We start from the raw sequence: 25,133 nt of genomic DNA, 5'->3' as shown, positions 1-25,133 counted from the left end.
TCCGGCCCCTGCCCGCCACCCTCCCCCCCACCCCCATGCACACTTGATTCTTCACGCAATACCCTGGATTCGTGGGGTACTCTGGGGTCTGGGTCCCTCTGCTTGTGTCCCGCTGCTGGGGGATCCAAGATTCTGGGGGGGGGGGGGCTGCGCCGGGGCAGGCAGGGAACAGACAAAGAAACAAGAATATGGTTGGGGGACGCTGGGGGTAGAGGTGGAGCGTAGGAACGGGTCTGGAGGGTCGGAATGGCCAAGGGGAGGCCAGTGTGGCTGAAGCCTTTATGCTGGGGAAGGACACAGCTGATAATTGTTGAAAGAAGTGCCCTGGTGTGTGGGGGGTGGACTGTGGGTGGCCAGGATGGAAGCGGGGACAGTCATAAGGTACGTCACTGCAAGTTTCCAGGTAAGGGATGATGAGGGTGACAGTAGCCTGCATGGTGACCGACGGAGGTGGCTGACTTCAGATGTGCTCCGCCCTTGGCGTGAGGGGGAGGGACGGGGTTCTGGCAAGAGTGCCCAAGTGATTGATGGAGGGCCCTTTGCCCAAATGGGAAGACCGAGGATGAGTCCAGTTTTTCTGGAGAAAATCAAGAGTTGGTTTGCAGAGGCCAAAGTCTTAGGAGCTATTGCTGGTTCAATCCATGAGATACTTGGGCTACTCCTGGGGTTTCTTCTTAATGAATAGGTCTGCCCAAAGCTCATTAGACCCCCAAATGTGGACTTGTTCAAAGTCTGGTCTTAAAACCTAACAGTGGGTTAGTTCTTGAGCCCCGGAGCCCCATAATTGTCTTGTTCAAACCAGCCCTATAATTCTTCCCTTCCCTTCCCTACCCTTCCCTTCCCTCTCCTCTCCTCTCCTCCCCTCCCTTTCCCCTCCCCTTCTTTCCCCTCCCCTCCCTTTCCCTTTCCTTCCTTCCTTCCTTCCTTCCTTCCTTCCTTAATTCTATAATTCCAAGTTCACAGGCACAATCAATGACTTTTAGCTACTGAGTGCCTGTAATGTGGTGAGTCTCAATCAATGTGTGCTCTAAGTAGAAAACACAGGATTTCAAAGACTCAGGAAAATTAGAGGCTCCTCGGTGGCTCAGTTGGTTGAGCATCCGACTCTTGATTTTGGCTCGGGTCATGATCCTAGGGTTGTGGGATCAAGTCTGGAGTTGGGCTCCGTGCTGAGCCTGGAGCCTGCTTGGGATCCTCTCTCTCTCTCTCTTCCTCTGCCCCTTTCCCACTTGCACATGTGCTCCCTGTCTCAAAACAAAAGCAAAGATTTAGGAAAATTAGAACGGTAAATATGTTCAAATGATAGTATTCGGGTATGTTGGCTTCAATACAATATATTATTTAATTTTTTTTAACGTTTATTTATTTTTGAGACAGAGAGAGACAGAGCATGAACGGGGAAGGGTCAGAGAGAGAGGGAGACACAGAATCTGAAACAGGCTCCAGGCTCTGAGCCATCAGCACAGAGCCCGACGCGGGGCTTGAACTCACGAACCGCGAGATCATGACCTGAGCCGACGTCGGAAGCTTAACCGACTGAGCCACCCAGGCACCCCCAATACAATATATTACTAAAATTAATTTCACTTTTTTAACTAAAAAATGTAGCTCGAGTCAGTTGAAAATTATATATGTGGCTCCCACTGTATTTCTATTTATAAGTACCGCTCTAATTCAACAGGGGTCATGAGTTCCTGTGATGGGGGGGGGTCCAGGACTGCCCCCACACAGGATCAAACAATCCCAGGTTTTCCAGAAAGTTAAATCAGCCTTCTCGGTCTGACTCCCTATTAGAATCCAGAATGCCTTTGCTTTAGGGCCAGTCTTGAAAATTAAGTTTTGGTTACTTCATGAGCTCTAGGATAGGGTATGTGTGGAGGGAGGACTGAGTTCTCCCACCTATCTATATCAGGACCTAATTTCAGGACATTCTCCCCCCCCCATACTGAGCCCAGAGTTAACTCCATCTGGCCTCAGGTGGCCCTGGGCAAAGGGTGGAAGGTGGTTGGGTGAAAGTGAGGTGGAGAGTTGAGGCAGGGAAGGCACCCTTAGACACACTTTTCCTGTTCTTGGGACTCTCCGTGTTTCTCTTGTCCAAAAAGAGGACAAGTTCGAATCCTGTCACGAAGATGTATTTTTAAAGATGTTCTCCGGGAGAGAGTGTTTCCTCTTTTTTGAGTTTGTTAATTTATTTTGAGAGCGGGGGAGGGGCAGAGAAAGGGAGAAAGAGAATTCCAAGCAGGCTCAGCCCTGTTGGTGCAGAGATGGAGGCAGGCAGGACTCGAACCCATGAAGGTCATGGGTCGTGAGGTCATGACCTCAGCCAAAATCAAGAATCCAATGCTTAACCCACTCCTTCAGGGCTCCTTCAGTCCTTGCAACGCTTAATGTATCTTTCCATAAAAATGACTTTTTCCAACTCACTTTCCTATTAGTTGTTCATTGTGGTTGTTTTTTAAGTTTATTTTTGAGAGAGAGCGAGAGAGAGAGAGAGAGAGAGCAAGGAAGGAGCAGAGAGAGAGAGAGAATCTCAACCAGGCTCCGCACTGTCGGCATGGAGCCCTATGCGGGGTTAACCAAGAGTCAGAGGCTTAACCAACTGAGCCACCCAGGCGCCGCCCCTAATTGGTCCTCTACTCTCTGTTCTTTAGGGGCAAATAGCACCCCCAACCCATACTGGGAATGGACTTTCCTGGTCACTAAGACAGCTCAGCACGTCCTTCCTCCTAGAATCCAGAATGATTTTCCCAAGCCCCATTCCTGGAAACCCAGATGGACCAATCTGTGAAACGCTGCAGCCTGGCCAGCTCTTGTCCCGGTCCCTATCCCCTGGGGGTTCAGAGTGGAAGTTCACAGGATCCAGGACACTCCCTCAAGGCTCATTCCAAGAATACCAGACTTCTGAGATTAGACAAGTGTTGTGGAGTTTAGTTCCTGGAGGTGACAGAAATGGACTCTCTCAGTTCCCTTTACCCCAAATTTCTCAATAGCCCAGAGAATTGTAGTCCTTCCCCAAAATCAAAGTCAATCAAAGAGGGGCTTGGGTGCCAAGGGGTGGTGGTTGGGCTAAACTAAGGAGATTCATCTATTCCTTCCTTTGAACCAGCGGTCTTCAGTGCTAGAGGAGCTCCAAGTTTGGTGGAGAGATTCACAATGTGTAGAATGGCATTATGGTTGAAAAAAAAAAAGGCATTGTATATGGGAAAGTGGTTAAAAGACAAAATATAGTTTAAATCCCCGCTCTACTCTTCTGAGCTGTGTGACCTTGGGCAAGTCCCTCAACCTCTCTGGACGTCAGATTTAACGTATGCCTAACAGGACTAGACTTGAATTCGTATTTCCCCCGTTCTGAGAAATTTGGTTTCGACATCTAGGCCGCTAGACAAGGGAGGGGGAGGGGAAGACTTCCTGGAAGAAGATTTAAAGAGTCGGGGGTGGAAGAGAGGAGGGAGAAAGGGAATCGGGAACGCTTGCGCAGTAAACACCTCACAGTTGCTTGCCCCTCCCAACCACTTCTCTGCAGCAGGGAATTGCAGGCGGCCCTCCACCTATCCTAGTCCAGCTGAGTGACAACCCCCATTCACTTTCCTTCTCTACCTATCAACGCATTTCTCCCGCCCCCACAGCCGCCCAGTCGGGGGCGGGAATAGGACAGGCCTGGCGAATCCGCGACGCCTGCGTGGGCGATCTACCTGCTCATTGGACATAGTCAACGCCAGTCCCGCCTCCCAGGCACACTCCCCCGCCTTCCTTCTAATCAATCCCTCCCTTCGCCGGATCCAATCAGCATCGGACCCGGCCGCTCGGAGGGGCAGGTCCCATAGCACGCAACCGAACTCCGCCCGTCTCTTGGGCAACGCCTCTTCATCCCCCCCTTCCTGCGAACGGAAATAGCGGGCCGCCGAGCCAATCGTAGCAGCGTGCCTTTGTCCAGCGGCCAATGAGAGAGGGAGCGAGGTGTGAGCCCGAGTCTGAGCGGCAGTAATCCAGGCCAATGGGAGACTGATAGCTCAGGACGACGGGCGCGAGGGGAGGGGCCGGAGGCGGAGCCGCGGCCTGCCAGCCCGCCCGCCAGCCAGCCCGCCCGCCCTCCCCCCCGGCCGGCTAGGCTCTTCGGCGCTGCTTGGGGTCCTTTCCTCCCGGTCCCCGCCTGCCAGCCCCCGCTGCGCTGTGCCCTGCCCGGCCAGGCCTGGAGCCGACACCACCGCCATCATGCCGGCCGTCTCCAAGGGCGATGGGATGCGGGGGCTCGCGGTGTTCATCTCCGACATCCGGAACTGTGAGAGCGCGGCCAGGGGACACTGGAGGGAGGGGGAGCGTGGAATTGAGGGACTCGGGGGTTACAGAGGGGCCCGGGCGTAGAAGCCTTTGCGTCGTAGAGGGGGAGAATAGAGAGGCCCCGGGGGGAACTTTAGGGTGGGGGGAATGGAGAGACTTAGGGTGTCATAGAGTGCCTCTTGAGGTGACGACACGGAGTGACTAGAGGCGTCCGGGAGGGTCTTAGAGGAGAGGAGGCTAGTAAGGTCCCAGGGCTGGGGACCCTAGAGGTGTTCCCTGGGAATGATAGAAAGGCTTGGGGAACCTATTAGCTACGGGCTTAGAGAAATCCCTGAGGTCGATAGAAAGAGAAGGAGGTGCACGAGTTGGGGGGGGGGTCCCCTGGGCGGCGATAGAGTGGGAGAAGGCCAGAGGGGACCTGGAGGACGTGAAACACAGGAAGCATAATGGTGCCGGACTTTGAGGGCCTGGATGAGGGGGTGTCATAGAGGGGAAGGGGCTAGGTAGGTCACTGAGGTTCCTGGCTAGTGCATAGAGAGGGCCTGAGAGTAATACAACGTCCCAGAGGGTTGGGGAGGAGAGATGGGAAGGTGGGGGACCATAGTGGGACCCTGGTGAGGGATAGGGGAGCTCCAGGATGGAGGATGGCTTAGTAGACATGGAGGGCAGTGGTGAGGAGACTAGAAGGGTTACTAAGGGGAAAAGAGGGATCTAGGAACACAGAGGAGAGGTGCTGCAGGTGGAGGGTGTTGGGAGAACCTGAGACAGGAAGCTGGGGGCCTGGAAAGAAGAGGACATTATAAAGTGGGGGCTTGGAGGATGTGTCAGAACCGAGAGAGCCCAGAGCTCAAAGAAGGGCCCAGGGAGCCTTGGGAATTTGCGGGGAGGAGATCTGGAAAGCTAAGTGTTGGAGGAAGCCTGGTTCCAGAGAGAGGTCAAGGGTCAGGGAGCAGGGCACTCCTGAATCTACAACCCTCTCCCGTCTGACCACCTCAATATGGGGACAGTGATCACCAGCAGGAAGGATCGTCGTGACGACGAGAGGCCTGGCGCCAAGTCAGCTCCCAACTCCTGGGAGTGGGTGTTGGTGTGAGAGCTGCCAAGAGCTTCCGAGGCTGTATCTGCACGGGCTCTGGGGTCAGCCAGACCCGGGTCTGAGTTCGAGCGCTGTCACTCCCTGGCCATGTGACCTTGAACGGGGGACTTCACCTCTTGATTTCCTCATCTGTCAGCAGGGGCTGCTGATTGCACCTTCCTGACGAGGTGGTTGCTATAATGTGTGTGAGTGAGGCCTTTTGCACATTCCAGGCACTGGGCGGTCTTGGCTGTTGTTTTTGTCACTTCGGTGGGTCTGAAGAGCGGCCTCTGTGATTACTGTAGAACTGAGGAGGTGTGAAAGGATCTGGCGTGTCCGAGGTGAACGAACGAGAGGGCTGGAGGCTGTTGGGTGTCAGGTGGAGAAGAGATGTTAATAGTTGTTACGGAAAGAGGTGAGTGAGGAGGGGTTGTGGATTAGGTGGAGGAGGGTGCTAGGAGTAGGTGTGTGTGGCCTCTGATGCCGGTCACGGATGTGACCCTCGGCGACTCGTTTAACCTCTCTAAGGCTCAGTTTTGTCTGCAAGCCCCGCCGATGACAGCACCTTGCCTTCACTCATTCATTCGTTTGACAGATCATTTTTCGTTACCCCCTTTTGACACTGCCTGGGACTGGGCTCCAACAGTGAGCAAGAGTCCCCGGCTTGGGAGCCCCCATGCCGTGAGGGAGATGGAGAATAAACACAGAACTACAGTAAATGATTCCAGGTCAGAGGGTGACTGGGAGGAGGAGCCGGGATTGAGATGGGGCTTGGAGGTGCACGTGAGTAGACTTTTGAGTGAAGCGAGGGCACAAGCCCTGCAGATTTTGGAGGCAAGAGGGGGGTCCAGGCAGAGGAATGGTGTGTTCAAAGGTCCTGGGGTTGCAGCGTGCTTAGCGTGTGTTCAGGTAAGAGCCGAAGGGGGAGAGGGCGGGAGATGAGGGCAGCCACGGATTGTGGACGGCTTCGTGGGCCTCCGAGAGCGCTTTGGCCTTTCTCTGAATGAAACGAGAGCGGCAGGAAGGTTTAGAGGCAGGAGGGATGCGAGCTGCTTGATGTTTTAAAATAATTCCTCTGCCTCTGTGAAGAGAAGAGACTCGAGGTGGCGGCGGAAGCCGGGAGATGATTAGGGGCTGCTGCCGGCATCCGGGTGAGAGATGGTGTTGGCTTGACCCGGGGTGACAAGTGGTTGGTCTGGGGACACGTTTTGGAGGATTTGCAGAGGGACTGGATGATGGAGGTGGGGAAGGAAAGAGAAAACAGGTCGGTGTCGCTGCAGGACCCCAGAAGGGGGAGACTCTGCCTCGGGGGCAGTGGAGGGAATTGAGCCAGATGGGTTGGGGCTAGAGAATCGGGGATTCCTCTGGTCCTTCGTCGTCTCGTCAAGTAACTGTTGAATGGCTGGTGTGTTTCAAACCTTACCAAGGGCGCTGGGGACACAGTGGTGAGTAGGACAGATTGGTCTGTGTCCCTTGTGAATCTCCCAGTCCCATGAAGGAGACAGGTACTGCATGAAAATGGTGGCAGTCCTTCTCACAAACACATGTATATAGATGTTCATAGTAGGGCTAGTCACCGTAGCCCAGGAGCGGAAACAAGACAACCCAAATGTCCATCGTCAGATGCATGTATATACAAAATGTGGTACCCCGTGCCATGGAATATTACTAAGCCATCAAAAAGGACGCACGCTACCACATGGATGAACCTTGAAAACCTCGTTCTAAGTTCTTTTTTTTTAATTTACTTATTTTATTATTTTCTTTAATGTTTATTCATTTATTTTTGAGAGAGAGAGAGAGAGAGAGAGTGAGCAGGGGAGGGGCAGAGAGAGGGAGACAGAGAATCCAAAGCAGGCTCCAGGCTCTGAGCTGCCAGCGCAGAGCTCGATGCAAGGCTCGAACTCCCGAACCGCGAGATCATGACCTGAGACGAAGTTGGATGCTTAACCGACTGAGCCACTCAGGCGCCCCTTGAAAACCTCATTCTAAGTGAAAGAAGCCAGACACAGAAGGCCACATGTATGATTTCGTTTGTCTGAGGTGTCCAGACCAGGTGATGAAAACGTTCTGGAAATAGATCTTGGTGATTGTTGCACAAGACTGTGGATATACCAGAGACCACTGGCTTGCCCACTTTATGGTTGGGTGAATTGTATCTCAATTTTTAAAACTCTTTTTTAATGCTTATTTATTTTTAAGAGACAGAGACAGAATGTGAGGGGGGGAGGGCAGAGAGAGAGGGAAACGGAATCCAAAGCAGGCTCCAGGCTCTGAGCTGTCAGCACAGAGCCTGACGTGGGGCTCGAACTCACCAGCTGTGAGATCATGACCTGAACCGAAGTCAGACGCCCAACTGACTGAGCCACCCAGGCGCCCCTCAATTTTTTTTTTTTTTAAGTGGAAAAAACGTGTAGCTGTCCTAAGTCCGTGAGAGAGAGAGGGCCACCATGTCGAGAGTGAAAGCTCTGTCTGATTGCAGTGCTCAGACAATGTGGCATAGTTAGCCAGGCCAAGGGAGGCAGAGAAGAGCTGGGGAGGCAGAGGGACAACAGTGCAAAGGTCCTGGGGCCCAAGTGAGACTGAGCTAAGGCCTGTGTGGCTGATGCACAGAGGGACGGGATGGGATCTGATTGGGCAGGTGGGCAGAGGCCAAGTTGGTGTCTGTCCTGAGAACACTGGGGAGGGTTTCAAGCAGGAGTGAGGGAGCCGAAGGCCTGAGGGATGTGGATGAGCCAGGGCCCAGAGCCGATCAGGTGGAGGAGGGAGAGGAGTGTTGAGCCATCCTGCTGGAGAATCTGAAGGGCAGAGTGGAGTTCAGGGGGAAGGCTCTAGAAGGAGATGAAAGGCAGGCTTTGAGAAGGAGGGCAAGGAAGGGCAAATTCTGCTGATAAGAAGGGGAAAGGTTCGGGCTGGGCCTGGCCTGAGGGCTTCGTCCTGTGCTCTCTGGAGCGGGGATCTGCCTCCCAGTCACTTAATCTGCCTGGGAGCTTCCCGGGCCCAGGCTGGGGCTGCCCTCCCTCTAGGGCCCCAGCTACCACTAGGCCTGAGGAGAGTTTGCGAGTGAGTGATTAAAAAAAGGGGGAGTGGTGCTGGGTTTCACAGTGCCCTGAGCTCCTCCATTGGGGTGCATCCTACTCCAAAGTGTGACCCATTCCATTTGTGGCATCTCCCCCAGCCCCTGGAGCACAGGCCCTGCTCTGATCCTTCCCAGGGTCCCCAGTTCTGCCCCCTGTGGGACCTGGCCCACGGGCGTCCTTGGGAGATGTTTGCTGGTTGAATGAATAAGGAAATGAACGAATGAATGAACCAATCAATCTTTACCGGCCACCAGACGCTGCTCTAAGTAGCGGGACTACAACAGTAAACAGAAGTCCTCTCTCTCATATTCTATGGGAATATATATTCTCCTATTCTCATGCTCATATTCTAAGGGAGCACGGATTGGTACACGAGTAAATATAGAGTATTCAGGTGTATAGACAGGTAGCAGTGGGTGTTGGGAGGAAATAAAGCAGAGAACGGGTATGGGGACAAGGTTAGGGATAGTGCTCTTATATAAGCTGGTCAGACAGTCTCTTGCTGAAAAGAGGACATTGGAGCAAAGAATCAAATTGGGTGGGTGAAATAGGCCTGCATAAATCTGGAGGAGGAAGTTCTTGGCACAGCCTGTGCAAAGGCCCTGAGGCAGGACTGTGCTCACGGTGTAGGAGGAATTCAAGGAGGAGGAGGAACAGGAAGAGGAGGCCCTGGCTGGCGGGGAGGGCAGGAGTTGCGGTCCGAGAGAGACCTAGTGGATCTGTAGGGCCTGGAGGATGACAGGACTTCACTGAGCCCAGCCTCACCCACTTCTGTGTGCCATCTAGTACTCTTGGTCCACAATCTGCATTCAGCACCTTTCCCGTGTGGGGACTGTTGTGAACCCAGGGGGTGCCCCCTGGGAGTGAAGCAGCCACACGTCCCTGCCCTCAGGTGCTGCATTCTGCCCAGAGGCTGAGGGTTGACAAATCGGTGTGTGCACCCTTCACACGGCTGGCGGCCGCCCAGGGATGCTTTCGGCAGCTGCGTTCTTTTGCAGCCGGTTCTTCACGGAGAGTATTTCCTCTCCGGGGTGGCAATGCCTTTGATAGCACAGAGCACATCTGATCCAGCGAGCCGCGTACGCAAGCTTACATTTTCCAGTAGCCACGTTAAAAAAGTAAAACGAGGGGCGCCTGGGTGGCGCAGTCGGTTAAGCGTTCGACTTCCGCTCAGGTCACGATCTCGCGGTCAGTGAGTTCGAGCCCCACGTCAGGCTCTGGGCTGACGGCTCGGAGCCTGGAGCCTGTTTCCGATTCTGTGTCTCCCTCTCTCTCTGACCCTCCCCCGTTCACGCTCTGTCTCTCTCTGTCCCAAAAATAAAATAAACGTTGAAAAAAAAAATTAAAATTAAAAAAGTAAAACGAGTGGACGTTTAATGTCTTTTACTTAGAACGTCCGCCGTATTATTTGAATGTGTAATCGATATTTAAAAAAAATATTCACGAGACAGTTGATGTTCCTTTCTCAACCAGGCCACAGTTTCACTGGAAATACTTGTTCTGCATTAAGAGTTCGTACAACTTAGGGTCGAAAAAGCAGATTCACAAAGTACCTGAGTTGTTCCAAACGTACGTTGCAGTAACTGAATTGAGATTTGGGGTTTTTGGGTTTTTGGGTTTTTAAATAATTTTTTTAACGTTTATTTATTTTGAGAGAGAGAGAGTGGGGGAGGGACAGGGAGAGAGGGAGAGAGAGAATCCCAGGTAGGCTCCACGCTGTCCGCGCAGAGCCGGCCATGGAGCTCGAACCCATGAACTGTGAAATCGTGACCTGAGCCAAAATCAAGAGTCGGATGCTTAACCGACTGAGCCACGCAGATGCCCTGAGATTCGATTTGATTTGATTCGATTCGATTTGATTTGATTTGATTGATTTATGTATTTATTTTCCCCTTTCTTTGAGACAGAGCCTGCACATGCGCGAGTGAGCGGGAGGGAAGGGCGGAGGGAGAGAGAATCCCAAGCAGGCTCCATGCCGAGCGCAGAGCCCAGCGCAGGGCTCTATCCCACGACCGTTAAAGAGTGTTTACAGAACAAAATATATACGCACGTACATATATTCTGTAAATATTTTTTAGGTTGTTCCTCTATGCTTCCTACGGTCTTTGCATAGGTGATTTCTTCCCCATAAAAATATATATTTAGGGTGCTGGGTGGTTCGGTCGGTCGAGTGTCCAACTCTTGATTTTGGCTCAGATCTTGATCTTACAGTTTGGTGAGTTTGAGCCCCATGTTGGGCTCCATGCTGGCAGCACAGAGCCTGCTTGAGATTCTTTCTCCCTCTCTCTGCCCCTCCCCCAGGCATATTTTCTCTCTCTCTCTCTCTCAAAGTAAATAATCTCAAAAATATGTATATTTATATATAATTTAATATGCAAATCTATTAATTTACATATGCATGTGTACATACACAGAGCTGGCATATGTATAAAAAAGCCCACAGGGGCCCCTGGGTGGCTCGGTTGGTAGGCGTCCGACTTCAGCTCGAGTCATGAACGGCGGTTCGTGGGTTCGAGCCCCACGTCGGGCTCTGTGCTGACCGCTCGCTCAGAGCCCGGAGCCTGCTTCAGATGCTGTGTCTCCTCTCTCTGCCCCTCTCCCGCTCACGCTTTGTCTCGCTCTGTTTCTCAAAAATAAATAAATGTAAAAAAAAAAAAAAAGCCCACAGATATAAGTGTCAAGCTTGATGAACTTTTCCTGACTGAACACAGCTACAGAACGGGCCCCCCAGATGCAGAAACAACATCCTTAGCTCCCTGGCACCCTCCTTGTCAATGTTCCCAGCCCCGACCCCCCTCCAAGGATGACCACGGCTGTCATCCAACACCATAGGTTAGCTTTGCCTGCTTCTCGAAGCTTTTTTTTTTTTTTTTTTAAGTTTATTCATTTATTTTGAGAGAGAGAAAAAGTACGAGTTGGGGGGAAGGGGCAGAGAGAGAATGAGAGAGAAAATCCCGAGCAGGCTCTGTGCTGATAGCACAGAGCCCGATGGGGGGCCCGAACTCATGTACCGTGAGAGTGTGACCCGAGCCAAAACCAAGAGTCAGCAGCTTAACCCACTGAGCCACCCAGGTGGGCTCAAAGCTTTTCATAGAGGTTTAAACAAAGCCCAGAGAATGCCCTAGCCCCAAATTCAATTGCTGTTCAAATGTCCATCTATCTGCGATGACGTTTAAGCAGGCGGTTTGTAATATATGGTCCATTTATAAAACAGGACTTTATTTATTTATTTATTTATTTTTTGGTCCTTACAGAATAGTTTTAAGGCAAGCGCTTAAAACAGTTGTGGCCATCTAAAAAAAAAATAAAAAACAAAAAACAATTAAAAAAAAGTAAAAATAAGGAGAACAGAGCGTGTACCTTGCACCCTTGCTGGGCGCTGTCCCCCACCCCCTGCTACCACCCTCACACAGGTTCTCCTCTCCCGTGAACTGCTCCTGAACCCTCCTCACCTTTCACTGCCCTCCTCAAATGTCCCCTCCTCGAGGCAGCCACCACCAAGGGCCCCAAGCGGCCTCTGTCCCTGCGCATCTCACTCAGGTGTGGGGACAGGGCTCGTTGATCGCCTGCGCCCTATCAGGCCGGGAGCCCCTGGAGGCAAATCACAAGTGCAACGTCCGGGTGGGTCCTGGGTGCCCCGTGTCGCCGCGCCACTCAGGCCTGGCCCGTGGGGCTCAAAAACCGAGTAATTACTACATGAAGGATCAGATGGCCTCTGGGGCTACACAGGCCAATTCCGGCTCATCACTGAGGAACTGACCCTTCATCGCCTGGGTCCCAGAGACCCTGTCCCACTGTCATCCCCAGGCCCTCCATCCCCTTCCTGAGGGCAGAGAGAGAGAGCACAAGCAGGAGCGGGGGAGGGGCAGAGAGGAGGCACAGAATCCGAAGCAGGCTCCAGGCTCCGAGCTGTCAGCACAGAGCACGACGTGGGGCTCGCACTCACGAACCGTGAGATCATGACCCGAGCTGAAAACAGACGTTTAACCCACTGAGCCACCCAGGCGCCCCAACATGCACTTCTTAAGGCCCTTATTCATGTCTTCATGCCTCTTCTCAGGTCGGCACTTGGTAGGCCCTTGGAACACAGAGTTGCTACCCAGATCCTGGCCCTGCCCGCGAGGGGCTCCTCCTGTGGTCTGGGGGACAGGGGTAGACCCCGACACCCACAGCATGTGCTGTGCTCTGCTGGAGGTGACACAGGCAGTGTGGAGCCCAGAGGAGGCCCTGGAACAGCGCTTTCCCGCTGACAGAGTATGAGCCACGGGTGTGGTTTCCACTTTTCCTGTAGCCACGTTTTTTTGTAAAAGGAGAAAGAAACTGGCAAATTTAACTTTAATAATATGTTTACATAATCTGATACACCAAAATATTGTTATTTCAATATGTCTGGCATGGGTGTTTGTTTGTTTGTTTCTTTGTTTTAAGTATTTTTGAGGGGTGCCTGGGTGGCTCAGTTGGTTGAGCGACCGACTCTTGGTTTTGATCATGATCAAACTCAGGTCATGATCTCATGGTTCGTGAGTTTGAGCCCCGCGTCGGGCTCTGTGCTGACAGTGTGGAGCCTGCTTGGGATTCTCTCTCTCTCTCTCTCTCTCTCTCTCTTTCTCTCTCTCTCTCTCTCTTTCTCTCCCTTGTCCCCACTCCCCGCCTTTCTCTACTCCTCCCCCACTTGCACTCTCTCTCTGTCTTAAAAAATTTTTTATTTTTGAGATGGGGTGGGCAGAAAGTGAGGGGGACAGGATCCAGATTGGGCTCTGTGCTGACAGCAGAGAGCCCAATGTGGGACTCTAACTCACACACCGCGAGACCACGACCTGAGCCAAATTCGGACACTCAGTTGACTGAGCCACCCAGGCACCCCAATATATTTTTTAATTTTTTTAATGTTTATTTCTGAGAGAGAGAGAGAGAGAGAGAGAGACAGAACATGAGCAGGGGAGGGGCAGAGAGAGAGGGAGACACAGAATCCGAAGCAGCTCCAGGCTCCGAGCTGTCAGCACAGAGCCCGACACAGGGCTCGAACTCATGAACTGTAAGATCACGACCCGAGCCGAAGTCGGACGCCCAACCGACCGAACCACCCAGGCGCCCCGATATTGTTAAATTTTCAATGAAATATTTTACGTTCTTCCCCCCCCCCCCCCCCCCGCCCCGTCTCCCAGATCCAGTGTGTTTTTGCCACTTTAACCCCATCTCAGTCCGGAACAGCCACGTTTCAGGTGCTCAAGAGCTGCCCGGCTGGGAGCTCCCGTATTGGACAGCGCAGCTCAGGGCCCGCTAAGCGATGCTCATAATCTGAAGTGGGAGCCAAGGTTAGACAGTAAATATAAATAAAATAGTTACATGGTGTGAAATGTGCTTAGGGAAGACTTTTATTTTTATTTATTTTTATTTTTATTTATTTATTTTTTAAACTTTTTTTTTAATGTTTATTTTTGAGACAGAGAGAGACAGAGCATGAACAGGGGAGGGTCAGAGAGAGAGAGAGACACAGAATCCGAAGCAGGCTTCAGGCTCCGAGCTGTCAGCACAGAGCCCGACGCGGGGCTCGAACTCACCGACCGTGAGATCATGACCTGAGCCGAAGTCGGATGCTTAACCGACTGAGCCACCCAGGCGCCCCAAGACTTTTATTTTTAATGGTGGAAACAAGTATAAAGCATTGGCTGTGTTTTTTTTGTGTGTGTGTTTGTTTTTGTTTTCAAATGTATTTATTTATTTCAAGAGACAGGGAGAGAGAGAATCCCAAGCAGGCCCCGCGTTGTCAGCACAGAGCCCGAAGTGGGGCTCGAAGTCCCGAGCCGTGAGATCATGACCTGAGCCAAAATCAAGAGTTGGCCGCTTAGGGGCGCCTGGGTGGCGTAGTCGGTTGGGCGTCCGACTTCAGCCAGGTCACGATCTCGCGGTCTGTGAGTTCGAGCCCCGCATCAGGCTCTGGGCTGATGGCTCAGAGCCTGGAGCCTGTTTCCGATTCTGTGTCTCCCTCTCTCTCTGCCCCTCCCCCGTTCATGCTCTGTCTCTCTCTGTCCCAAAAATAAATAAACGTTGAAAAAAAAAATAAAAAAAAATAAAAAAAGAGTTGGCCGCTTAACCGACTGGGCCACCCAGGCGCCCCAAGGCGTTGTCTTTAAAAAAGTGGTCAGAGAAGGGCTCTTGGAGGAGGTGACAAGAGCTGAGACCCAGCTGACAAGGAGCTAACGGGAGAGATGGGCCGGGCAAAGGGTGCAGCACACGCAAGGCCCCTGAGAGAGCAGGGAACGTGGGAGGCCGTGGGTGGAACACACAGTGAGGTGGTGAGGGGTGACGTTGGTGGGGTGGCCGGGGCAGGGCCACAGGGCTTGGTAGCCATGGGGTGGAGTCCCCCCAGCAGGAGGCCGGGAGGCCAGGAAGGAGGCCGCTGCAGTGATTCGGGTCTGGGTGTGGTGGTCGTGGCGGGGGTCCCGGCTGTTCTGTAGGTCAAGCCAAAGGGATGTGGCGACGGCTTGAGTGAAATGCTAACGCATCCGGGTTTCTGTCTGGACGAGCCGAGTGAGCCTGTCGAGGACAAGATGGTGAAGTCTGGCTCCAGTGGGACTGGGGGACGTGGGGAGGGACGCAGCAGGCGGCGAGGGTGGCCGAGAGACCCGGTCACCGTCCAGCCGGCTTGCCCTGATAGAGGAGGTGCCCGAACATCGAGGAGCACGGGGAGCACAGGACCTAGCCTCTGGGGTCAGGGAAAGTCCTCTTATCAGAAGAGTAGGAATGTCGCAGACAAGTTGGGGAGAGGTTGGCCGCCGGGAAATGGAGGAAGTGGGTCTGTGGGGCGACAGGATGTATGGAGGGACAGGAAGGGAGTGGAGGAGGTCAGCACCCACAAGTCTGGCCTTGTGACTGGGACGCAGTGGGACCTTCATGACGTTGGGAACCTGGGGGAGGAGCAGGTTGTCAGGAGATGCTGAGCTCAGTGGGGATGGGGTAGGGGTGAGAGTCCTTGGGGACAGTTAGAAGGCAGCCGAACTATTCATTCATTCATTCATTCATTCATCCATCCATCCATCCATCATATATTTCTTGCCAGGCCAGTTCTGGGGGCTGGTGGTGGAGGCATAACCAGAGCTGTGGGTAGAGATAGGGGCTCCCAGGGTGAGTACAGTTCAGGGGCCACAGTGAGAGGAGGAAGGAGGGAGCAAGTCAAGGGTCACCCCAAGTTATGTGCCAGGCTTCTCCTCCGGGTTGTAAAGACCACTGAGCCATGATTCTCACCTCCGTGAAGCTCCCAGCTAGAGACGGGGCCCAGGCCTAACCTCAGCCCCAGGGCCCAAGGCCCCAGGGTGGCGAGAGTGTGCCCTTCCCGCAGGGAGGGGCCTTGCCAAGGAAAATGAGGACAGGGAGCTCAACTGTCTGTGACCCTCATCACCTGCTCTGCCTTCTCCTCCCCAGGTAAGAGCAAGGAGGCGGAGATTAAGAGAATCAATAAGGAACTGGCCAATATCCGCTCTAAGTTCAAAGGTAGGTTGGTGGCCTGGACTCCTAGGGCTGGGAGAGGGGCTGGAGGCCTGGGTCTGAGGGAGGAAGGGATTGGGGACTGGGATACTTGGGACTTGTAGGCATGATCCTTCCTCATTCTGCCTCCCCTTTCCTCCTTCCTCCGGCCCTAGGGGACAAAGCCTTGGACGGCTACAGTAAGAAAAAGTATGTGTGTAAACTGCTGTTCATCTTCCTGCTGGGGCATGACATTGACTTTGGGCACATGGAAGCTGTGAACCTGCTCAGCTCCAACAAGTACACGGAGAAGCAAATAGTGAGTCCGGGTGGGGAGGGGCTGGGAGCCTGGACTTCTGGGTCTGAGGGAGGAGGGAGCTGGGAGTCTGGATTCCTGGGTCTGAGGGAGGAGGGAACTAGGAGTACAGACCCCAGGATGGGAGGGTTGGGGTATAGGACCAAGTAGCCACAAGGCTCTCAGCCCCCCACCTCCTCCCTCACGCAGGGTTACCTGTTCATCTCGGTTCTGGTAAACTCAAACTCCGAGCTGATCCGGCTCATCAATAACGCCATCAAGAATGACCTGGCCAGCCGTAACCCGACCTTCATGTGCCTGGCCCTGCATTGCATCGCCAACGTGGGCAGCCGGGAGATGGGCGAGGCCTTTGCTGCTGACATCCCACGCATCCTGGTGGCTGGGTGAGGCACTGGGGACCCAGGAGGGGTGGGGTTTGGGATGGAATAGATAAGGTCCAGCCAAGTTTGAGGGTCAGAGAGGCTGTGTCACCTGCCCAAGGTCTCCTAGCCAGGATGTGGGGGTAATGCCGGGCTTAGATCCTAGTGGCAGCCCCACGGTTCTCTCTCTTCATCTCACCAAGCCAACTCAATGGTGTGAAGCGACCTCCCCAACAAAGCCAGTGGGGTGTCTGTCTGATTAAGTGACCTTTAATAGCTAGCATAGAAGAGGTAGCAACCGGAAGTTATGTTGGTGACAGCCCTCCAGGACTTCTGCTTCTTCGTTCATTCATTTAACAAACATCCGCCGAGCAGCTACTGTGCGCAAAGTGTCATGTTGATCGCAAGGGATGCAGTCGTGACCAGAAATGGACACGGTCATCGCCCTCCCAGGCATTCATGGTCCAGAGTGGGAAATACACTTGGATTGAATAATTGCAGGATGAACCGTATACTTCCTCTCGGAACCATGCTGTGGGGCACGGGAGCCCATAAGGACATTTAGTTGGGCGCCTGACCTAGTCTGGGGGACGAGGGAGAGCTTCCCAGAGGAAGCGGCATCAGGCTGACACCTGGGCACGGAGGAGTGGTTGGCCGTGGAAGGGGGAAAGGCATGAGATGAGGGGCACTGGGGTAGGCCTGTGCGATCATCCTGAGGCTGGAGGTCACTCATCAAATGTTTTTTGAGGGCCTTCAATATGCTGGCACTGTTGTGGGTTTGGGGAGGCAGGAGGGAGAAGAGAGGACTGTTGTGCCCACCCTCAGGAAGCTTACATCTAGGGAGGGTACCCAAAGAGCAAATACATACGTAAAAAAGTAAGATGAGTTCGGATAGTGATAAACGCTGTGAAGAAAACAAAAGTGGGTAGTGGGCAACAGGGGTAGTGGGGGCAGCAAGGGTGGTGGCGGAAGCTGCTTAAATAGACTCATCAGGGAGGGTCTGTCCAAGGAGCTGACGCAATTTGAGACCGGAATGGTGAGAAGATAGTTATTTTAAAATGTTGGAGAATGTCCAAAGCAAAAGGAGCAGCAAGTGCAAAGGCCCTGAGGCATGAGCTCTCTGCATTCAAGGAACCAAGAGGCAGTCTCTGTAGCCGGAGTGCAGCGAACAAGAGAGAGAGGGGAGTTTGGATTTTATTCTAATTGAAATGGAAGGCAGTTGGTTTGTTTTAAGTAAGCACGTGACATGATTGTCTTTGTAATTTTATTTTATTTTTTAACTTTTTTTAAGTTTGTTTATTTTTTAAAGGAGAGAGACACAGAGCGTGAGCGGGGAAGGGGCAGGGAGAAAGAAGGAGACACAGAATCCGAAGCAGGCTCTAGGCTCCAAGTTGTCAGCACAGAGCCCGACACGGGGCTTGAACCCACAAACTGCGAGATCGTGACCTGAGCCAAAGTTGGATGCTTCACCGACTGAGCCACCCAGGCGCCCCTGTAATTTTATTATTTTTTTAAGTTTATTTATTTTGAGAGAGACAGAGACAGTGCGAGTGGGGGAAGGGCAGAAAGAAGGAGAGAGAGAATCCCAAGCAGGTTCCGTGCTGCCAGCACAGAGCCTGACACAGGGCTCAAATCCACGAAACCGTGAGATCATGACCTGAGCTGAAATCTAGAATCGGATGCTTAACCGACTGAGCCACCCAGGTGCCCCTGGCTTTGTATTTTTAAAAGATCACCCAGCTTGGTATGGGAGAAGGTACAATGTGTATTTCTAGTAGCGTGGTGGACTAGATTCCTGACTGATGCTCTTGCTGAAACCCAACTATCAATGTTGGATGAAAGAAGAAAGGAAATATTCTTCAGCGTATTCAGAGCTAGTGAGAAAACGAGGAGCATACAGGCCACAAGCTAAGAAGGGCCTGGCACCTGGGAAAATGAGCAGAGTGCCAAAGCCAGAGTTTGCTTGGAGGGTGAACCTAGATATTGGTTTTGGGGCCCTGCGGCCTCTGGGAACAGGATACAAAGCTTGTCTGAGGAGAAGCTCCAGAGGCCACACTTCAAAGTGAGGGTGACCTAGAAATAAATCCCCTCGGGGACTATCAGCAAAATTACCTGTTTCGAACCTTGGCACAGAGCAGCCCACACACTGGTTTTCAGCCTGATTTTCCCCTACCTGGGCTGTCCACAAGTTCTGAAGCCAAACTTTAAAGTGCTTTAAGCTGGTAGTAGCTGAGGCCTGACATAAGCAAACCAGCCTTTTCTGGAGAAGCCCGCCTTCACCACAGATGAAGCTCCCAGTTAACATGAGTAACACACAATCGAAAATCACTAAACACAGGCGGTGCAACACCATGAGGGAGAACCAGCAGAAAGGAAGCTGAAAATAATAATCAAATTGGAATATTCACATATAAGGTAACATAAATATGTTTCATATGTTTCAGTAAATAAGAAAACAGTTAATAGGAAAAATGGAAGTGCAAGCAGACCTGAAAAAGAAATGGAGAGTATTATTTAAGTGGTCTGGTTTAGCAGCCGGGTAGACAGAGCCAACGCAGATTTAGTAAACAGGCAGTAGAAATGATGAAATTCACCAGCATGCAGCCCAGAGAAACGAAGAGATGGAAAATTTAGAGAGAGAGGTTAAGAGTCATGGAAGATGGGGTGCTTGGATGGCTCAGTCGGTTAAGCGTCCAACTTTTGATTTCAACTCAGGTTGTGATCTCACGGTTCAGGAGTTCAAGCCCTGCATCTGGCTCTGCGCTAACAGTGGGGAGCCTGCTTGGGATTTTCTCTCTCTCTCTCTCTTTCTCTCTGCCCCTCCTCAGCTTGCTCTCTCTTTCAAAATAAACACATAAACATTAAAAAAAAAAAAGAAAGAAAGAGTCATGGAAGATAGAGAAGGTCTAACAATGCCATCTAGAGCTCTAGCAAGAGAGAAGGAAGAGAAGGTGACAGGGCTGTTGTTTGAACGGGCAACGGCTGAGAATGTCCCAGAAACAATGAAAGAGGCCAATCCTCGGCATCAAGCAGCTCAAGAAACCACAAGCAGAACTAGAGACTGGGGGCGGGGGGTGGTAGCGGGGAGACCACTGAGGTGTCTGTTGCCGTCCAGGTCAGAACTGCCGGGGGCTGGCTGTGTTCGGGAAGTGACGCTGACGGGACGGGTTACGTGGGGGTAGGAAAGAGAGAGAGGATGAGGGTGAACAGGTGTGCGGATGACCGAGACTGGGGAGGAGCAGGGACTCTAGAGGCAGGACCTGAGCCAGGTTTGGCCACGTGGGACGTGAGGTGCCTATTGGCCATCTGGGCCGAGATGTCAGGTGGGCGACTGGATGGCGGGGACTCGAGGCTGGAGAGCGAGTGTGGGAGAGCCGTGCACGGAGCACTAAAAATGGCACGCGGGCCACACACAGCCTCTCCACGGTTCAAGTCGCTACATTAGACAAAGGAAGAACATAAACGCGTGAAACTTATTTTAATATTTTAATTTAACCCAGTCACTCTAAAATATTTTCACGTTGACCTTGGATCAGCATGAAAATTATCCATGTAACCGTTCATGTCATCACCACCTGTAAGTGTGATGCACGCACACGCACACACGTTGTGTTTCTGCTCGGGTTCTCCTCGCTTCCTGTGTCCAGCAGCCACACGTTGCTGGGGCCACCGTACGGGACAGCGCAGGATGGACAGTAATTAAAGCCACGGCCAGTTGAAGTGCCTCAGGGAAGACATGAGAGGGGACGAGGAGTGACCTAAGGCTAAGCCCCGGGGCAGCCCAGCCGGTCGAGGTCTGGCCAGGGAGATGGGAGGAGAATGTAGAACGGGCCATAGGGCGGGACTAGAAGAACCCTTCGCATCGGACGGACTGGTCAGTCGTGACAGATGCCGTTTTCGGTTTCTTTAAGATGAGGACAGGCAGGCACCATTGGCTTGGGTGAGACACAAATTGCCGGCTTCCCCAACGGGGAGAGCTTGGTGCCTGTGAGGGCCGAGAAGGAGGCCAGTGTGACAGACTCGTGAGCAGAGGCGATGTCCTAGTTGCCCACCAGGGAATGGATGCTGGGGGCTTGTGCCGCGCCAGAGTCAGCGGCCAGGCCGGGGATGTCTGAGTGCTCGGCTGGTCTCTCTCGACTCCCGAAGCTTGGCCTTGGCGGTGACGGGAGCACAGGGGAATATATTTTTTTAGGTAGATTTTTTTTTTTTTTTTTTTAATTGAAGATCAAATCCACATCACACCCAGTTCACTGTTTCAACTATTTTAAAGCATGCAGTTCGGTGGGTTTTAGGATATTCACAATGTTGTGCAACCACGACCACTCTCTTTTTTTTTTATTTTTTATTTTACTTTATTTTATTATTATTTTTTTTTTAATTTTTTTTTTAACGTTTTTTATTTATTTTTGGGACAGAGCGAGATAGAGCATGAACGGGGGAGGGGCAGAGAGAGAGGGAGACACAGAATCGGAAACAGGCTCCAGGCTCCGAGCCATCAGCCCAGAGCCTGACGCGGGGCTCGAACTCACGGACCGCGAGATCGTGACCTGGCTGAAGTCGGACGCTTAACCGACTGCGCCACCCAGGCGCCCCCCACGACCACTCTCTTAATTCCAGAACGTTTCTTTAACCCCGGGAAGAAGCCCCATACCTGTTAGCCGTCACTCCCCATTGCCTTTGCCCCTCGCTCCAGGCAACCACTCATCTGCTTTCTGTTGTGCTGGATTTGCCCACTCCGGACATTTCAGATAAACAGAAGCGCCCAACACATGGCCTTTTGTGTCTGGCTTTTTTCACTTGGCCTAATGTTTTCGTGGTTCCCCCGTGTTGTATGAAGCTGTGGTTCTTTCCTTTCTGTGGCCCAATAGTGATATTCGGCTGTATTCATCCATCAGAAAGTTTCCACCTTTTTTTTTTTTTTTTTTTTTGGACTATTACGAATAATGTACACATACCTAGTGTGAACTTTGTTTTCAGTTGGTAGATGCCTGGGTGCAGGATTGCTGGGTCATGTAGTAGCACAGCTTTTTAAAAAAAGAAAGGCGGGGGCCCCTGGGTGGCTCAGTTGGTTGAGTGTCCGACTCTTGATTTCAGCTCAGGTGATCCCAGGGGTCTTGGGATCAAACCCCGCGTCGGGCTCCGAGCTGAGCCTGGAGGCTGCTTGGGATTCTCTCTCTCTCTCTGTCCCTCTCACGCATGTGCTCTCTCTCTCAAAAAAAAAAAAAAAAAAAAAAAAAAAAAGAAACAAAAGAAAAAGAAACAGTTACGGTAGAATTCCTTCCATATCCTTCACACCTGCTCCACTTTTCCCTACCTCCCTGTGCCCTGAATTTGATGGTCATAATTCCCACATGCCCCCTTGTCCTTTTATACCTGGGCACACACCCCTACATTATGCAGTTTTCAGCTTTACCTAACTAGTCGCACCGTCTGTCTTCACGTTAACCGAGGTGATAAATAGCCCTTATTCCTCCATTTGGTGTGCGGCTGGACGTTCCCTTCCCTGTATCTGGGGGTGACGGTAGAGGTCACCTCCCTCGAGGGCTCTGATGAGGGTTCCTGTGTAGAAACACCTAGAACAAAACATGGCCTGGGCTCAGGGCTCCTGACACATGGGCTGTAACAATGGTAAAACGGTCATTAATGGAGCACCACTGGGGCAGACCTTCTGCCAGTTTTGGTTTTAGTTTGACGACTGTCCGTCGGTGAACGTTCTCGAGCCATCACCCTGAACACGCGTGTGCGCCCTTACCCAGGGTGGGTGTCCAGGAGCATATCGCCGGGCCTGGTCCGCATCACTCCCAGGGGCACGCGGGCCAGGGGCGCCCAGCACCTGTCCCACCCCACCCCCACCCGCTGTGCTCCTTTCCTGAGGGCCCGTCCCCATGTCTGCACCCCCGGCCCGGCCGGCACGCACACGTCTGCCTGTCTGATGGGAGCATACAGAGCTGCTCTGTCGCCGCAGTTCGTGTTTCTACTGCTCGTCCTGGGAGAGGTCTTTGCACCCGACCTTCGACTGGTGCAGGGACTTCCCTTGGTGCCCTCTGCCCGGGCTCTGGTTGAATCCTCTCCGGGAGAGCTGCACCTCGAGGCGGCCCCCCGGGCTCTCAGAACAGCTCCCGCGCCCCCTCTGTGCTCCAGGCCACGCCAGCTGCTGGTCCACGGTGCCGTTTCTCCATCCCCCAGCCCATCAGAGAGGGTCAGCGGCTTGCCCCGGAGCTGCGCCCCACAAGTCAGGACCTCGAGCACACACATCTGGCCCCGGTTCCTCGGTTTGTCATAAGGAGGAGATGGACAGGGCGCCTGGGTGGCTCAGTCGGCAGAGCGTTTGACTTCGGCTCGGGTCATGGTCTTGTAGTTCTGCGCGGCTGGGGTCGCACTCACCTCCCCCCGCCAAACTGTGCCCCTGCAGGGACAGCATGGACAGCGTGAAACAGAGCGCGGCCCTGTGCCTGCTGCGACTCTACAAGGCCTCGCCTGACTTAGTGCCCATGGGCGAGTGGACGGCCCGCGTGGTGCACCTGCTCAACGACCAGCACATGGTGAGGCCCCTGCCCGCTCACCGGGAGGGGCCTTGGATGCTCACGTAGAAGCCCAGGGAGTTCCGCCTCTGCCCTGATTCCCACCTGGACGCCCAGGGACCCCCACCTCTGTCCCTGCCTTTACTCAGGCACCCAGAGATCTTGGTCCAGTGTCCTTAGTACCTGTCACCCACCCAAGTGTCCAGAAACCCCCACGTCGATCCCTGATTACCCCCCCTGACTGCCCAGGGATCCCGTCCAGTGTCCCCCACACCCATCACCCACCCGGCCCTTGAGCCTCTGCTTTCAGATCCACAGCCTGGACACTTATCCCCAGTCTGACCCTCCCCACCGCCCCCCCGCCCTGACCTGCCATTTGTCTGTCTCTGCAGGGTGTGGTCACGGCTGCTGTCAGCCTCATCACCTGTCTCTGCAAGAAGAACCCGGACGACTTTAAGACCTGCATCTCTCTGGCCGTGTCTCGCCTGAGCCGGGTGGGTGTGGTCTTGGCGCTGGCTGCAGGGAGGTGGCCTTCCCTGGAGGCTCTCTGTCCCCTGGAGCCCCTCTCTCGTCCCCCTCCTTCTCCCGGAGCGGCAGCCCCGCCCAGTGGTGATGAACTCAGGCTCTGAACTAGGTTCATCCTGGCTCGGCCACTTCCAGAGAGGCTTCGCCTCTCTGGGCCTCATGTCCCCAGTCTGTTCAATGGGGACACTCCCGGCGCCCACCTCACGGTGTAGCTGCTGTCAGTCCGTCTATATGGTGTTAGTATGAAAACCCTGGAGGTGAGAACAGCTCTCCGGATTCCCACCCCACCCCCCCGCCCTCCTGTCTCTTACTTTCTCCTACTTCTCTTTCTCCTACATCTCCCTTTCTCTCTTTCCTTCTGCTTCTCTTACCGCCTTCGCCCATGTCCTGGGAACATGCCCTGAGGCCTCCTGTGGGGACACAGATGAGTCAGCCTGAGCCCTGTCCTGTTCGGGGGGGAGGGGCACGCGGTAGGGCCGACAGTGTCCCAGATTTTCACAGGAGTGATCTGTGCTGTCACGGAGGTAGTGCAGGGCACTGTAGACCCCCAGAGGAGACACTTAACCCAGCCTGGCACTCTAGGAAGGCTTCCCGGGAGAGGTGATCCCTGAACTGAGACTTGGAGTGAATATGAACATTTCCTGGGCAGGTAAGGGGAGGCCTGGATTCTCAAGCAAAGAGAACAAACACACCAGCTCATTCAGTTGCTTTGTCATTCATTCACCATACATCTGAATACTCCTGTGTGCCAGGCTGGTCCGGGAGACACCTACAGTGACACTCGGGTCAGGGCACATACCATCATGGCAGTGGCACAGAGCATGGTGGGAATGCTTCCTGGAGGAGGGGTGAGCAGGAGTTTGCCATAAGGAAAAGTCCCACACCCTTCTACTAATTCCCCACCTATTCCCCGAGCCTTTCTTTCTTTCTTTCTTTTTTTTTAACGTTTGTTTATTTTTGAGAGAGAGAAGAAGCAGGGGAAGGGCAGGGGTGTGGGGGGGAGAGAATCCCAAGCAGGCTCCACGCTGTCAGCCCTTGGAGCAAGGAGCTCACGGGAGGGAATTGGATCGGCAGAGACTTCCTGCCCTGCAGACGGCAGCAGTCAAAAACTCAACGGGCACCATGCTAACTAATTCGGATGTAAATTTTTTAAAAATAAAAAATTAAATTAAAAAAAAAAAATCGGCGAGCACCGCAGCCGAGGTCGTCCCTCGCTGTGTGCCCCCTGGCTTCCTCCCTCCCCTCCCCGAGCCTCAGATTCCTGCGCCCCCTGGGGAAGGCAGTGTCACTCTGCCCCGCCCTTCCCTGTCCGGGCCTCACCCCCTCTTCCCGCCCCCAGATCGTCTCCTCGGCCTCCACCGACCTCCAGGACTATACCTACTACTTCGTCCCGGCGCCCTGGCTCTCAGTGAAGCTTCTGCGTCTGCTGCAGTGCTACCCGCCGCCAGGTACCGCTGAGCCCACCTGGCCGGGGATCCGGGGCCTCTGACCTGGCCGGGGGGGGGGGGGGGGGGG

The 25,133-nt window shown here is 53.3% G+C and overlaps 1 protein-coding gene across 2 annotated transcripts in view; it reads left to right on the top strand.

The window, feature by feature from the left end:
• Window positions 1–4,045: 4,045 nt before the first annotated feature.
• AP2A1 (adaptor related protein complex 2 subunit alpha 1) overlaps window positions 4,046–25,133 on the top strand; it is a 30,917-nt gene continuing 9,829 nt past the window's right edge. The window contains exons 1-7 of one of the 2 annotated variants that reach the window (XM_049620771.1): window positions 4,046–4,279; window positions 15,856–15,924; window positions 16,074–16,216; window positions 16,403–16,596; window positions 22,985–23,114; window positions 23,486–23,587; window positions 24,958–25,066. In XM_049620771.1, the coding sequence (XP_049476728.1) occupies window positions 4,213–4,279; window positions 15,856–15,924; window positions 16,074–16,216; window positions 16,403–16,596; window positions 22,985–23,114; window positions 23,486–23,587; window positions 24,958–25,066 (814 nt within the window). In that variant the 5' untranslated portion in view covers window positions 4,046–4,212. The remainder of the gene's footprint in view (window positions 4,280–15,855; window positions 15,925–16,073; window positions 16,217–16,402; window positions 16,597–22,984; window positions 23,115–23,485; window positions 23,588–24,957; window positions 25,067–25,133) is intronic. The other variant, XM_049620773.1, reaches the window with a different exon arrangement.

Source organism: Panthera uncia (assembly GCF_023721935.1).
Source record: "Panthera uncia isolate 11264 chromosome E2 unlocalized genomic scaffold, Puncia_PCG_1.0 HiC_scaffold_19, whole genome shotgun sequence".
Classification (NCBI taxonomy): domain Eukaryota; kingdom Metazoa; phylum Chordata; class Mammalia; order Carnivora; family Felidae; genus Panthera; species Panthera uncia.
The sequence above is the reverse complement of the archived record's forward strand: the minus strand, read 5'-3'. Positions and strand labels throughout refer to the sequence as shown.